We start from the raw sequence: 16,147 nt of genomic DNA, 5'->3' as shown, positions 1-16,147 counted from the left end.
TAAAGGAGGATAGAAGCCATTAAATAATTAACTAAAATAGCATGTAATAAGTGTTGAAACAGAAAAGTGCAAAGTGGTGTAGGAACACAGGAATGAATGATTAATTCTTCCACAATTTCTCTTCCTTCCCATACAGAGTAGGGATGGGATGATACGGCCCTGGTTAATGGGAAACTTCATGTGGAAGAATGGGACCTGAACCAATAGGATTTAAGATCTTTCCCGTAATGACAGATTTCACCTACCAAAGTTGCTTGGGAAACACCTTCATTATAGGCCCTGTTATTGCTGCAAAACCAACGTAGTTTCTTTGGGAGGAAAGTAAAGTCTATTCTTGGAAATCTTATAGTGTTGGGAAAGACACCTGATGCCTAGGGCACCTGGGTGGCTCAGTCGTTAAGCGTCTGCCCTTTGGCTCAGGTCATGATCCCAGGGTCTTGGGATCGAGCCCCACATCGAGCTCCCAGCTCAGCAGGAAGGCTGCCTCTCCCTCTGCCCCTGTTTGTGTTCCCTCTCTTGCTGTGTCTTTCTCTGTCAAATAAATAAATAAATCTTTAAAAAAAAAAAAGACACTTGATGCCTTTCCTGAGAGCCAGTGGTCTAATGGGAGACAGTTTTTATATGTGGATATTCCATATGTAGATATGTGGAAGGGAGGTGAATTAAAGAGCATACCTAGGCCCAATCTATGAGAGCTGTCAAAACATGACTGGAAATCTAATGCTATGAAGAATATCATATTTAACAGGTCTCTAAGGGAGAGTTCTGAATGTGATCAAAAGGAACGTTTTGCTAAGTCCCTGGGGAGGCAGTAGGTGCATTCAAAAAAGAATTCTGTGTGTGTGTTTGTTTTTCCTAGCCATGGCCTTGTTCTGTTCTTTCATTTGGGACAAATTCCTCTGCAAAAAACAATTTTACTCAAAAAATAATAGTCCTTCAAGGAGGGTGTGTCACATATATGACTTGCTAAGTGAGGTTTGCAAGAGGGATCCTGCAGCTCATGGACCACCTTGACCCATTTTCCATGCTGTACTCTATCTCTCCAAAAAGACACTGAATAAATGCTTCAAAAATATCTTTCGGACCTAAGTTATTAAGTTAAATTTTATCATTGTTATTTACATATACATTTTCTATTTCATATGCCATACTTCACAATAAAACAAAGTGATAATTACCTGCTTTGAAATGATTGCAAATTATTTAAAGTCTATCTACTAATTATACTGGAGGACAAGAAATGCTGTAATAAAGTCAACATATAATACGTGACATACTTTGAAGAAAAAGAAAAAACCAAATTTCTGAAATGATTAAAGTAACTGCTAAGGATTACAAAAGATCATTTTGATATAACACCCATATATCTCAGTTCAGCCTTAAGGGAATTAATTTATCCCAGGTTACCTAATGACTTAGTGGCAAAATTAGAACTAAAGATAAATCATGACATAATCTTCACCTCGGCAGATATATTTTGCAAATACTAATAAGATCTAATTTGATATGTTTGAAATAGATCCTGGAGGTCAGAATTTTTCTCATATGTTTGTTTGAGTTGACTTTTTGTATCTGAAGTGATTGATTGCCAGATTCTATATTTTCATTAGGCAAAAAGGTCTGAATTTAGTCTGAGAGACAAAAATTTTACTCATTATCTTGAAGACGATAATGAATACTGTGATTAAGGACCATGATCTTTTAGAAGTCTCTGTTGTCTAAATTTGAAGCTCCAAACCACCATAGGCACGAAGACCACCAGAGAACATTTCATAAGGGTGTACTTTTCCCTTTGATTGCCCCACCTCTAATACCTAAGAATATTCACATGGACAGTCCAAATTGTGTATCTTAGAAAATTCATTTCATGGAAATTCAAATAGTTCTGAAAAAACTATCCCAGTTCCAAATAAATGTGGATAACACTGTGTAAAATAAAGTTAAACTGGTTTCTTTACTTCCCAGGGTATTTAATATGGTAATGTGCTTTGTTAATAATTAAATGAATGCACTATATAGTATGCAGCTTTCCCCCAAGGAAAGTTTTTCTTCGTAAGAGACTTCTCTATGGGATTCTTGTTTCTTTGAGCATTCATTGTCTAAAGTTCTATTAAGGGGCACCTGGGTGGCTCAGCTCGTTAAGCCGCTGCCTTCAGCTCAGGTTATGATCTCAGGGTCCTGGGATCGAGCCCCACATCAGACTCTCTGCTCAATGGGGAGCCTGCTTCTTCTCCCTCTCCTGCTCCCCAGCTTGTGCTCTCTCACTCTCTGTCAAATAAATAAATAAAATCCTTAAAAAAATAAAAAATAAAGTTCTATTAAAGGGATTTGTTTAGGGGCATCTAGATGGCTCAGTTGTGCGTCCACTTTCAGCTCAGGTCATGATCCCAGGGTCCTGGGATGGAGCCTCGCATCCAGCTCCCTCTCCCACTCCCCCAGCTTGTGTTTCCTCTCTCTCGCTGTGTCTCTCTCTGTCAAATAAATAAATAGAATCTTAAAAAAAAAATAAAAATAAAAAAGAGGTTTGTTTAGGTTATTAGGTTAGCATTTCTCATTTTACAGATAACAAAACTGAGGTCCAAAGACATGAGTAACAGACAAATTCAGTTGTGTATCAGATGTTTATGGCTGGGGCTGGCCTTAAATTATCAAAGGTTGAATTGTTACATCACAAAATTAGTGGCAATGTCAAAACAAAAACTCATATTTTAAACAGTTCAGCAAAAGTGCCTTATAAGTTCATTAAAAACTTGAATTTGACATTTTTAAAAAGGATTTTATTTAAAAAGAAGAAAAGATGGGGCACCTGAGTGGTTCAGTCAGTTGGGAGTCCAACTCTTGATTTCAGGTCAAGTCATGATCACAAGGCCTCGAGATGGAGCCCCATGTTACCTGCCTCGCTGAGCGGGGAGTTGGCTTGAGATTCTCTCTCTCTCTTTTTTATTTATTTTGAGAGAGAGAGAGTGAGCGAGCAGGGGTAGGAGCAGAGAGAGAAGCCCAAGCCAGCTCCACACTGAGTACAGAGCCCCACATGGGGCTCGACCCCACAACCCTGAGATCATGACCTGAGCCGAAATGAAAAGTCGGTCGCCCAACTGACTAAGCCACCCAGATGCCCCAAAAGATTTTATTTTTTAAGTAATCTCTTCACCCAACATGGGGCTGGAATTTACAACCCTGAGATCAAGTGTCGCATGGATTACCAACTAAGCCAGGAGCCCGGAATTTGATCTTTAGTCACTTTGTTTCTATGTGTGAGACTTATAACTAACACTGCCTTACTGTACCTTCATTCATGGAATTTAAGCATGCTCTTTCATTTATACAGTCTGTGACCATTGTTTGAAAAATTGATAATGCTGGATGGCTCAGTCAGTTAAGCATCTGCCTCCAGCTCAGGTCATGATCCCAGGGTCCTGGGACCAAGCCTGCTTCAGGCTCCCTGCTCAGCAGGGGGCCTGCTTCTCCCTCTCTTTCTGCCCCTCCCTCTGCTTGTGTACTCAGGCGCGCTCTCTCTCAAATAAATAAATAAAATCTTTTAAAAAACTGATAATGTCTACCCTCCGTAAAATGTTTTATGGTTTACAAAGTAGTCTCAACACATTGTCTCATTTGATTGTCTCAACATCTCTGTGATATAGGCATTATTATCCCCATGTAACAAATGAGAAAGAGGAGGCTTTAAATTGTTAAATAACATGTCCTGTTGTTTGCACTGTTAAATGTCCTGTTATTTGCATGGAGAGAAGACAGTCTCTGCCCTTAAGGGGCTTTGCTATAGTTAAGGAGACAAGACTTACAAACAGGAGACAGAGAATGATTATATGGCAACATGTAAGAAAATGCTTGATAGAATGGTCCAAACTAGACAAGAATGCTGAAGGAACTCAAGGCGGAAAGATTACTGGAGATGGAATTAATCAGTGAAGGCATCATTTAGGAATAAACCTTAAGCTGGATGTAAAAGAAGTGTAAAGATTTGGATTAGCAGAGAGGAAAAATAATTACAGGAAAGAAGGGTGACATTAGCAAAGGGATGAACATGAGAACAAGGAATGCACTGATAGAAAAGAATTAGAGTTGGAAGGGACATGGGTCTAGAATGATCAGTCTTCTGACTGTGCAAGAAAAGTCAACTGCTGAGAGGCAATGAATTCCCAGTCACTGAATATAAATAAAATGTCACCATGTGCCCAGATGGAGCAGCTATTTGCTTGCCAATCCAAATCACACAGAAAAGCAATAAATTTACATTCTCTGCCATGGACCCCAGGAGTGAAAAGAAGAAAGTATCAAGAGAAGCCAAGTCCAAACTGGTGGTTATGGCTATAGAGGGAGAGGTAAAGGAGTAACAAGGAGCCTCCCTGGCCGTCAGATCTATGCCTTGGAAACATATGAATAGAAGACATTTATTTTTTTTAATGTTTTATTTATTCATGAGAGTCCGAGAGAGAGAGAGAGAGGCAGAGGCAGAGGGAGAAGCAGGCTCCCCGCCTAGCAGTCCCGATGCGGGACTCGATCCCAGGACTCTGGGATCATGACCTGAGCCGAAGGCAGATGCTTAACCATCTGAGCCACCCAGGTGCCCCTAGAAGACATTTATTTATATTTCCCGCATGCCCTACCTGTTCCTTTCTTTATACTAATTCATCTGAAAGGTGCCTGACCTATGGATGCTAGGAAAAATGTCCCTTCAGGTGGTGCTTGCAAGCCAGGTTCTTGTGCTAACTCAGCCACTGCCCAGAGGACAACGTTCCCCACAACTTTTCTCAGTCCAGAAATGGGACTAAGGTCGGGTACAGAATGGATTTAAAATGATTCCCTTCCAACTTTCCTACACAGGGCACTGTTGAAACTTGTCAGTGAGGTTTAAATCCGGAAAAATCAAAGGTGACGCTAAAAGTTATAATCGTTTGCAAATAAGCAAATATGAGCTATGGAAAGGGTGGAAGAGAGGTGAGGAGAAAGAAGAGAATTGGGAAGAAAAGGAAAATGAAAATAAAGAGAGCAACAAATTATTGAAATGAAGTCCCTTTTAGCAGGACCCTATGTAAATTTTTTCCTTTTGTTGTTCAAAACCCACCTTAACAAAACAAATGAACAAAACCAGGTACTTGAACATGTTCCAATCTTTTACAGCGACCAAGAGAAAGATGGAAAGGAATATGAAGAGAAACCAAGAAATCAGCTTCTCAGGGTGTGAACTTCAAAAGCCAAAAACTCAGTGGCATGAAATGTGTGTTCAAGCAAAGCTCTCACATGAGACAGACTGCCCCAGAGTCCCCCAGGAGATCAAAAGACATTTAGGAAACACGCTTCATTTGGAGCTTGCCCTGAACAACACCCAAATCCAACTTCACAGTTGCTCTTTCCTTCCCAACAAAAGGGGAGGACTGAATTATGGTAATGAACCTGCTAAAGCAGGACCACGAACAGATCCTTAAAAAAAAGTGAAGGGACCTATTTGACCCTTGCGACAGCCTTAAGGCGCCATCTGCAGTTCTTAGCTAAGACTGCAATAAACCCAAAGTTGCAGCTAGCTTGTTAGGACCACTTACCGATAAACAAAAGAGAAAACAAAGAAATACTAAATTCAAGTCAGGGAGTCCTAAAAAGCCTCCTGGGTCCTAGAGTAGATGCGAGCATAGCTTTAAGACACAGTACCTAGGAAAAGATCTAAGGGCCTTAGTTGGCTATAAGCTCAATGAGCAACCAAAAAAAGCTAATAAATTCTTAGACTGCTTGATTTAAAGGATGATATATTGTCCAGACCTTGAGAACTTAATAGCCCCACAGTACCCCGTTCTGTCTGAACACATCTGAGAATTGCATTTAGTTCTGGGCACAATTTAAGAGCAGTATTGACAAGACCTATAAAAATGTTCATACCCTTTGACCCAGTAATTCCACCCATGGGAATTTATTCTGAAATAATTCAGAGAACAGATGAATTAGAAACATGAAGATATTGATGCAGCATTCTTTATAACAACAAATATATATATATATATATTAATAGCCTAAATGTCTCCCCAAAAGGGAATATTATACAGCATTAAAATATAACGATATGCTATTTGAAAAAATAAAACAAGAAACAGAATGATAATGCATGCTACAACACGGATGAATCCTGAAAACACTATGCTAAGTGAAAAAAAAAAAAGCCAGACACAAAAGGAGACGTTGTATGATTCCATTTGTATAATGTGTCCAGTATAGGTAAATTTATAGAGACAGAAAGTCTTAGTGGTTGCTAGGGACTAGGGGAGGGGAGAACAGAGAGTGATCACTAATGGGTATGGGGTTGGTTTTGGGGAAGGCAAAAACGTCTGGAATTAGATAGTGGTGATGGTTGCACAACCTTATGAATATACTAAAAACCACTAAACTGTATACATTAAAAGGATGAATATTGTGGTATGTGAATTACATCTCAATTAAATATATGTATGTCTTCATAGTAATATATATATATACATATATATGCCTTCATAATAATATATATAATGCATATGATTCAGTAGGGGGAAAAAGCCGCACCAAATTGTGTCCTTGATATGATTCAATCATGTAAAAATTAATTATGTACGTTTATGGATGAGGACTAGAATAGAACATGAATACATGAAAACAGTTTAATGTAGGTGAATTTTTTTGTGGGGGGGTGGGTGGCCTTTATATGGTTCTTCAAGCAACTGAATATTTTATTTTCTTCCCAAGACAGTGTCCACAAGAGGGCAGACAGAAGATGACAAAACAGAACCATTTAGCACAAGCCTCAGCTGAAAAGTTAAGAACCCAGCATCTAGTGTGGAAAGCAGTATCAAAGGTCATCTAAGTCTGGCTTCCTCATATTACAAAGGAAAAACTGAGGCCCAGAGTGGTAAAGCAGCAGGCTGTTCCCACAAGAGGTGGAGGGAGCAGCCCATCACCTCACTTCTCCGTCTCTTTCTACTAAACTACAGTGCTTCTGCAAACAAGGCAATGTTTTAGCCAGAAAAGGGAAGATTTAGAGGGATAGGAGATGAAGGGCAGGTTCTTATCAGGAAAGGGTTTTTTGTTGGGTTTTGTTCTTTGTAACAAGAGATGGCAGATCTAGAAAGAAATTACAGGGAAGCAAATTTCAGTCCAATAAAAGAACTTAACAATTAAGGATGCCCAAAAGGTGAAACAGGGAGCAGATTTCCAACTGAAGGGAAAGCTGAAATGGAAATCTTTGAGGTAAGCTGTTCTCAAGATTCTGCACTGAACGAGCACTTGGCAAAGAGGCCTTCTCAATTCCTTTCCAACTCTTTAAAGGGTCTATACATTTTTTTATTTGTGGGAGCGGGAGAATATGAAATCATTGAATTTCATTAAATCTGCTCAGGTAGAGAATAAGGGAGACCTCACACTTGCTAATGTCTTAGGTTTATATAAATACATAATTATTTTATAATGAATTTCTACTTTCAGCTGATTTTTGCTATGTCAGGTGCTTTGGGAAGCACATCCCCAGAAAGGTCTCTTAGTGATTACAATGTCCCCGCATTGGTGGCAAAGCAGAATTCCCTTCCAGAAGTTCTCAAGTCACATGACTTTGTACCATTTCTTTCTTTTCAAAAAATGGCTGGGCTACACCATTGGCTATTAGGCATATGAACAGATGTCCCTGGAGTCGGGGGAGGGGAGAGGTGCAGGTAGTTTAATCCTGGTAAGGACTCAATTTCAGTACCTGTTCACAGGCCAGGACAAGAAGGAAGATGAAATCCAAATATGGTTTAACCAGTCTTTCCTACTAAGAGGTAAACATTCTTTAACTTCTTCCTCACTTCTAACCTAGTGCCCCAGCCCATACCCACAAAAATTTCTCCTGTGTAAAACCAATCCACACTAAAGTGACCAGTGTGGCCTGGCTAAGAGTTGGGTGTGAGACCACCATGCTGTAGCACCTCAGAGAGTATAACTACCTCTCTGTTCTGCATAGAAGGACTGAGACTCCAGATGTCGGGGAATAGCCTCCCTAATCGAAATGAACCTGCCAAAGGATGACAAGAGATTTCTGCAAGGAGAATCTGCAGGTGAAAAGGGCCATCTTACTAGCAGTTCCCCAGCTTCTTCCCAGAGATTCATCTTACCCTCAGAGTTGTCTCATTCTGAGGACTTCTGCTATCACAACTGGCCCAGAGTTCTGCCCCATTTTACAACTACAGCCTAAGAACAGCCAAACCTAAACCACTTCCCTGGTTCCCCATAAACAGCTAAAAAAAAAAAGGCTGGAATTTTTCTTAATTATAAAACAAGAGAGAGGGACGCCTGAGTGGCTCAGTCGGTTAAGCGACTGCCTTCAGCTCAGGTCATGATCCCAGGGTCCTGGGATCGAGTCCCACATCAGGCTCCCTGCTCAGCAGGGGATTCTGTTTCTCCCCCTCCCCCCTGCTCATGCTCTCTCTCTCACTCTGTCTCTTTCAAATAAATAAAATCTTAAAGAAAAAAAAACGAGAGAGTCTAGGAAAGAATGGGTGAGGGAGAGGGACCACTGACAACCCTACCCCCACAACACAACCAATCCATCATTCCTATTTACTTCTAACTGTTATCTGTAAGCATTACAGTGATTTTCAAGAAATCAAGAGGAAATTTTCTTAAAAATAGAAAATACACTAATACACCCTAAGAAAATGCAGCCTTACAAGTAGAACCTTCATTCCATACCAGTTAACTCCCTAGACACTCAAGCCCTATTTCCTTACATGGGCTGAAAAGGGGAAAGTGTTACATTAAAGTTATATTTGCTGGGCGCCTGGGTGGCTCAGTTGGTTAAGCGACTGCCTTCGGCTCAGGTCATGATCCTGGAGTCCCGGGATCGAGTCCCACATCGGGCTTCCTGCTCAGCAGGGAGTCTGCTTCTCCCTCTGACCCTCTTCCCTCTCGTGCTTTCTATCTCTCGTTCTCTCTCTCTCTCAAATAAATAAATAAAATCTTAAAAAAAAAAATAAAGTTATATTTGCTCACTCTACATATGGTAGCTTCTTTATCCCAGCAATCCTTTAAAAGTATATACTATTGTTTAACTTGAATTTAAATGAAATCTTGGAAGAAAAAAAAAGTACATACTATGGGGGCTCCTGGCTGGCTCAGTCAGTAGAACACACAACTCTTAATCTTAGGGTCATGAGTTCAAGCCCCACATTGGGCATGGAGCCCACTTCATTAAAAAAAAAAAAGTACAAATTAGTATCTCAGTTTTCAGGGGAAACTAAGGCTCTCAGAGACTAAAGAAACCCAAGATAACAAACAGCTAGAAAATAATGGAACCAGATTCAAATTCTAATACTAATCCTTGTGATCATAAAACCTATGCTTAAAGTCAAAAGACAAATCATAGACTGGGGGAAAATATCTATAACGCCTATGACAAAGGGTTAAGGTTCTTAACAAGCAAGGATACCAACAAAATAGATTTCATAAAGATAAGCAGAAACATAATTTTTTTTTTAAAAAAGGGAGATAATACATTCAGGCATTCACTGAAGAAGAAATGCAAGTACCCGAGAAAAATTTGAAAAGATGCTGAACTTTACTGTGAGTCAGGGAAAGGCAAATTAAAGTCATCAAATACTATTCCTTACCTATCATCTTGGCAAAAATTTAAGAGTGATGACAATCCATTCCAGTTACAAGGAAAGGGCCAGTTTCTTACATTGCTGGTGGAAGTGTAAATTGCTACAATCTTTTCTGGAAGTAACCTGATACAGTATCAGTGAAAATTTAAAATATACATTCTGGGGGATGCCTGGATGGCTCAGTCGGTTAAGCATCTGACGGGCTCAGGTCATGATCTCAGGGTCCTGGGATTGAGCCCCAAGTCAGCACTCAGCAGGGAGTCTGCTTGTCCCTCTGCCCCTCCCCTTGCTCATGCTCTCTCTCTCTCTCTCAAATGAATAAATAAAACTTTAAAAATAAAAATAAAATAAAACACACATTATGCTTATTGGAATCTAGCATCAAAAAACAAAAAGCACTGACATACACATTTAAAGATATTTATTATAGCATTGCTCATGTTAAAACAACAGAAACTGCTCATCAATAGTTCCTATTTGAATAAATCAAAATATAGCTATATTTTTGTAACAAAAGCTCATAACAAAATTTGAGAACAGTAAAATAATTTTCCAAATCAAGTAAAGCCCTTAATCATTCTTTTGTGTCTTTTTCCTTATAGACTATTTTTAATATATTTACATTTTGCAGAAATACTACTACATATCATGTTAATAAGTTACTAATCAATAGCCTATGAAAATGCCTCATTAAAATTCCATGTGATAATCTGACAAATTGTAAGTGTTTTTCAGAAGAAGTGTATATCAATTTTTGGCAACTTTAAAAAGATGTAAAAGTTAATTTGGTCTTAAAATCATGGTATATAAATTCATTGGCAAAAAATTTTTAATTTTTTTAATACATGAATACAAAGAAAAAAATCTACAAATTTCATTCTTCTCCATTGATAAGACTATATTTTGTTTTAATCTGCAAGGAATACTAGCCAAAATAATTCTACTTTTAAAAAATATATATATATACCACTCAGAGTTAATTTCCAGGAAATAAAAAGAAGAAAAAAAAGCTTGAGGGATGTACACAAACACAAAAGAAGAGCAAGAAAGCTAGAGTAAAGGTATATAATTTTTTTTAAGTCTCTTTCTCTTTTTTTTTTAAGATTTATTTATTTATTTATTTGAGAGAGAGGGAATGAGAGATAGAGAGCATGAGAGGGAAGTGGGTCAGAGGGAAAAGCAGACTCCCTGCCGAGCAGGGAGCCCGATGCGGGACTCGATCCTGGGACTCCAGGATCATGACCTGAGCCGAAGGCAGTCGCTTAACCAACTGAGCCACCCAGGCGCCCTAAAGGTATATAATTTTAACATCATGTTTCTGTTCTCCATTATCCCTGTGTATCCTAGACTGTTTCTTCCGCACTTGGCTGGTTACATAGGCTCTAAATAAGACCCTGTTGAGATGCTCAAGCTGCTGGTTCCCTAGAGTTTCCCCAAAGTCCTCATAAAGGCACATGAGATATAAAATCATGAATTTTCCCATGAGTCCCCATAAAACAATGTCATCTGCCCCTTCGCCAATGTTCCAGTGCACTCTATGCTTCTTTTTTTTTTTAAGATTTTTATTTATTTATTTGACAGAGAGAGGAACACAAGCAGGGGGAGTGGGAGAGGGAGAAGCAGGCTTCCCGATGCAGGGCTCGATCCCAGGACCCTGCGACCATGACCTGAGCCAAAGGCAGACGCCCAACGACTGAGCCATTCAGGCGCCCCACACTCTATACTTCTTATGACACTTAGTTCAAAACACTGAAGGAGGTGAACTTTGATATCTGTGTATGTTATATCCCCCACCAGACTGTAAGCTCCTAGGCAGCAGAGTATGTAGTTCAAAGTCATACCCCAAGTTCTGGGAACACCTGAGAATTCAGCCAGTCCAACCACCCATGTAAAATCTGAGGGCTCTCTACAATACTTCATCAAGCAGAAGAGTGTGTGATGGGGGTACTACCCCCATCCCACAGCAGCTTATTCCTTCCTGGGAAAAGTGTAGCTCCTAGTAAAACTCTCCTATAAATGGAATTAAGATATTTTTCTGAAATTTTAAAATTTAACCCCTCTCTTATCCCTACGGTCACAGGACAGATTGTGAAATAGTAGAACCTTCATATTTTTCCTTCAATCTCCTAACTCAGTGCTTTGCACACAAGAAAGGAAGGAAGGAAGGAAGGAAGAGAGAGAGAGAGAGAGAGAGAGAGAGAAAGAAAGAAAGAAAGAAAGAAAGAGAGAGAGAGAGAGAGAGAGAGAGAGAAAGAAAGAAAGAAAGAAAGAAAGAAAGAAAGAAAGAAAGAAAGAAAGAAAGAAAAGAAAAGAAAAGAAAGAAAGAAAAAGAAATGGAAAGGGAAAGAAAGGAAAGGAGTGAAATGAAATTAATAAACAACCTTCTTCCATCACTCATCAATGTAACAGGGTAGGGCATGGTAGTATATTCTCTAAAAGATATTTTATTAGTTTTATAATATGCCTTTCATTTCACTATCTGATTTTAAGAAGAAATTGTCAGGAATACAATAATGAGAATTCAGAAATTTGCAACATAAATACATTCTTCTACCACAAAAGCTTTCTTACCCCTTTAAGTTGTCCTCATCCCCACTGCCAACAGTCAGTTTCTTTAACGCTATTGGGATGACCCAAGTGGGCAAAGCTGGGCTGGGACAAGCTGCTTGGTTCTGCCAGAAAGAGTCCATTCCCAAGGGGAAATTTCTTCTCACCTCCAGGATCCCCTGGGCTTTCTGGGCTGACTCAGGACTTCATATGCAGCCTGAATCTCCAGGAAATGCCTCTGAGCCTCCTCGGTTCGGTGCCGGTTGTGGTCAGGGTGCCAGATCTTCACTAGCTGCCGGTATCTTTGATGTATTTCTTCATTTGTTGCCCCCTCTGAGAGACTCAAAACCTTAGGGAAACAGAAGCTGACAAATTAGAATTCCGTGAATTTCAGAGCACCTGGGCCTCTCCTGCTTGCTTGCTAAAGGAGGCTGTGCTATCTCTGGAGTTGGCTTCTACTTGTCTGAGAGAAAGACCAAGAGACTCAGATTAGCATTCCAGCCTTTGGAAACATGGGCTAGCCTGGATCTCATGGCAAGAATGAAGATTTGCCTTGAATCACAGCTGCCCATTTTCTAACCTGGGACTTCACATCCCTGACAAGATCTCTTCCTTGCAAGAGAAATAAGCATATATATCCACCAAAGACATGTACAAGAATGTTCACAGCAACTTGATCAGAATGGTCCCAAACTAGAACTAACCCAAATGTTCATTAACAGTAGAGTGGACAGAAAATGCGTAGTATATTCATACAATGGGATACTATACAACAATGGAAACAATTTATAATTGTAACAGTATTTATTCATACTGCATGCAACAGTATGAATAAATCTCACAAACATAATGTTGAATGAAAGAAGTCAGACGCTCAGTCATTAAGCGTCTGCCTTCGGCTCAGGTCATAATCCCAGGGTCCTGGGATCGAGCCCCGCATCGCGCTCCCCGCTCGGCGGGAGACCTGCTTCTCCCTCTCCCACTCCCCCTGCTTGTGTTCCCTCTCTTGCTGTGTCTCTTTCTGTCAAATAAATAAATAAAATCTTTTAAAAAAATAAATAAATAAATAAATAAATACATGAAAGAAGTAGACATGGGGTGCCTGGCTGGCTCAGTTGGTAGAGCATGTGACTCTTGATCTCAGGGTTGTGAGTTCAAGTCCCATGTTAGGAATGGAGACTACTTTTAAAAAAATAAATATAAATAAAATATAAAATATAAATAAATTAATTTTAAAAAGAAAGAAGTCAGACATAAAAGAGTACATACTGAATGATTCCATTTATCTGAAGTTCAAGAATGGGCAAAACTAATCTATGGTAACAGAAGTCAGAACAGAGGTTTCCTCTGAGGGATGCAAGGGAACCTTCCTAGTGCTAGATATATCCTATACTTTGATTTGAGTGGTGGTTACACAGATGTATACATAAAACTTATACACTTTACATGTATCTCAATAAAAAGTAAACAACATATGTGTATCCTCTTCCCACTCACTAGTAGAGCCTCTGTACCTTCACCCATTGCACACAGAAGCCCAAAGAAATCAGGACACTCTTCTACGGCCCAACCCAGCAGACATGAAAACAGTACTCCCATGTAAGGGGGCATCATTTCCAATGAAGCTTAGCTTAACTCCCAGAGCTGTCCCAGCCAGGAATGAGAGAGAACAAAGCCTTACCTGGTAAGCCCGCTGACGATTCTCTTCGTGAAAACTGCTAACAAACTCATAGAGCTTCTCCCACTCCCGGAAGTAGCCGCTGCTGAAGCCAGGATCCCCCACCAGCAGCCTCCAGACCCGGTAAGGCAGAAGGAGGAAAGACTCCGTGAGGGGGCCAAGGAGGGGGAAGAAGCTGAACCAACTCAAGAAGGAGCCAAGGGTTTCTGCCACATAGCTGAGGGTGGCAGCTGTGTTGCAAAAGGCGCTGTAGGCTAGTGGGCCTGTGAAAGCCAGGTAAGCCAAGCCCAGACGATAGAGCCGAACACTGAGCGTCTCTGACCCAACTGAAGCTTTATAGCGGCGATGCTTCTGGGCTGTAATGCTGGCAGCCAAGCTAATGGGCAGGATGGCTATGGGGCGGCCGTAGAAAAGAGGGGAAGTAAGAAATGCTGCCCCAAGAGTATTCTTAAAGTCTGAGGTCTGGTTGCCAACAGCAGCCACCAGCAAGACCCCTAAGCCAACTGCCAGTGGGAGGCCCACAATATAGAAGTTGGCCATGAAAGAAAGGCTAATGAGAGCCACCAGGCCAAAATAGATGCCCACTATCATCTGGGCGACAAAGCGAATAAGACTCAGAGGGGGTGTCCTCCCTCCGGAGCTCTGCCTCTGCCCCTCGGTTCTGTTGGCCTGAGCTACAAAGCTTGGGAGCTTCCAGAATTCCCAGAGCCAGCCCAGGCCACCCCCCCCCAGGGTAAGCATCCAGAGCAGTGCATGACTGTCCCGCCCAAGGTACAGGTGGTGGAGCCCAGCAGGGCCCCCTACAGCCCAGAGGGCATAGGTCACCAAGAGCCCCTTGGCCATCCTCTAGGAAATGGGTGTCAGATCAAGTTCAGTGGCACCTGACATTGCCCAGAATGCAGAAATCTGGAGTCATCTGTGAGAATCATGGCTGTTATGGTCCCAGAGTTATCCTTAGACCCTAAGAGATGGAAAAAAGCAGTGGTAAGACTATGTCCAGGTCCCAACCCAGCAAACCATTTTCTCCTTCCAATAATAATCAAGTGCAGATCTTCCTGAGTGTCCCTCAAATGCAGATTCTCCCATACCCTTTGGTCTGGCACCTCATTTCTGTTTTTTTACAAGCATAGCAACTCCAAATTTAGGAGAGAAAAATGTTTTTAAATACTTTCAGTTGATGTAGAACTCAGCACACGGACAGAAAAGCAGCAGCTTAAGTTTCAGACCACTGATTCCTGGAATGACTTACGGGGGGAGTGGAGTGAACAGGAGTGAACAGAATGCCCTTCTAAAGTTCCTACACATTTTGAAAGTCCCCTGCCCCTCCCAACGCTCCTCAAGTTCACCCTATGGCTGCCCTCAGACACATGGCCAAGGTTTCAGCCCCTCTCCAGCCTTCCCATCTCTCCAAGCCACGCAATCTTCCCACAAGTCACACTTGAAAGAGGGTCCTGAGGTCCCTCCACTTAAACAGCTCTGGAAAACTAACATTTTGACCTAGACCCTGGCACCCCGCAAAGGCGGACTTGGAGTCTCTACAAAGAGGCCTGATGAACACCCAGAACACCAAACCAGATGCAAACGTGTGCCTGCCAGTGTCTCCCCGCTACGTAGAGTGGGCCTCAAGACCACCAGCCAGTTACCCGCTAGTCCCAGGGTGGGCGGCCGTACCTGCGTACTCCGGCTCCCAGACCCCGTCAGACCAGTCATTTCCTTTGACTAGAAAGTCAAAATGGCCCCTCTCACTCCGCTCCCACTTGCACCCAAATGGACTTTGTCTTTCTGTGTTTGCTGTGTCACGGAAGTGGGTCCGTCCGGATCAGGCCCCTCCCTAAGCACCCCCCGCCCCTCCCCGGCCTCTTCGGGATCACCTTTCAGCCTCGGGCTCCTCTCGCCCGCCCTTTCGGGAAAACTCGGGGTAAGGCTTTCAGGGCGCATCCAGCCTCCCCGGGCTCAAAGGCGCTGGCGCAGCGCCCCATTCCGGGCCCAGCGCGCCTGCACCGCGGCACCGCCGCCACCAGGTGGCGCTGCCGCTTACGGAAGGGCGTGGCGGGGCGGGTCTCCAGACTCACCTTGTCCAGTTGCCCGGGCAAAGCAGTCCAGAGCGGTTCCCCACAAACGCAGAAAAAGGCCTTTGGTCGCCCCTTTCCACCGTACAGACGAGAGGGTGACTTGTCCCTCACCTCAGGGTGTGCTCTCTTCCTACTCCGTTGACTTTCAAGACTGCCTTGGATGGCTCCACTTCCAATTCTTCTAAGGCTGACTCACCCATGGAGAGTCCCAGAGAGGACCTCCAGCCCCCGAGTTTGCCTCA

General features: G+C 41.9%; 1 protein-coding gene across 1 annotated transcript; it reads right to left on the bottom strand.

The window, feature by feature from the left end:
- Window positions 1–12,318: 12,318 nt before the first annotated feature.
- On the bottom strand, window positions 12,319–14,676 carry DNAJC22 (DnaJ heat shock protein family (Hsp40) member C22). Its single transcript, XM_028125412.2, has 2 exons — window positions 13,837–14,676; window positions 12,319–12,504 (listed from the first exon to the last, which is right to left on the bottom strand). The coding sequence occupies exons 1-2, from the start codon at window positions 14,674–14,676 to the stop codon at window positions 12,319–12,321; spliced, it is 1,026 nt and encodes a 341-aa protein (XP_027981213.1).
- Between the last annotated feature and the right edge of the window lie 1,471 nt (window positions 14,677–16,147).

This window comes from Eumetopias jubatus, unplaced genomic scaffold (genome assembly GCF_037043125.1).
Source record: "Eumetopias jubatus isolate StellerSeaLion01/CBP00866 unplaced genomic scaffold, mEumJub1_p1.0 scaffold_8, whole genome shotgun sequence".
Lineage (NCBI taxonomy): Eukaryota > Metazoa > Chordata > Mammalia > Carnivora > Otariidae > Eumetopias > Eumetopias jubatus.
This window is presented reverse-complemented; position numbering and strand designations above follow the sequence as displayed.

Coding starts and splice junctions, on each gene's coding strand:
- DNAJC22 (XM_028125412.2), bottom strand. CDS start 14,676: ATGGCCAAGGGGCTCTTGGTGACCTATGCCCTCTGGGCTGTAGGGGGC. Junction 12,505..13,836: donor ATCGTCAGCGGGCTTACCAG/GTAAGGCTTTGT, acceptor TGTTTCCCTAAG/GTTTTGAGTCTCTCAGAGGG.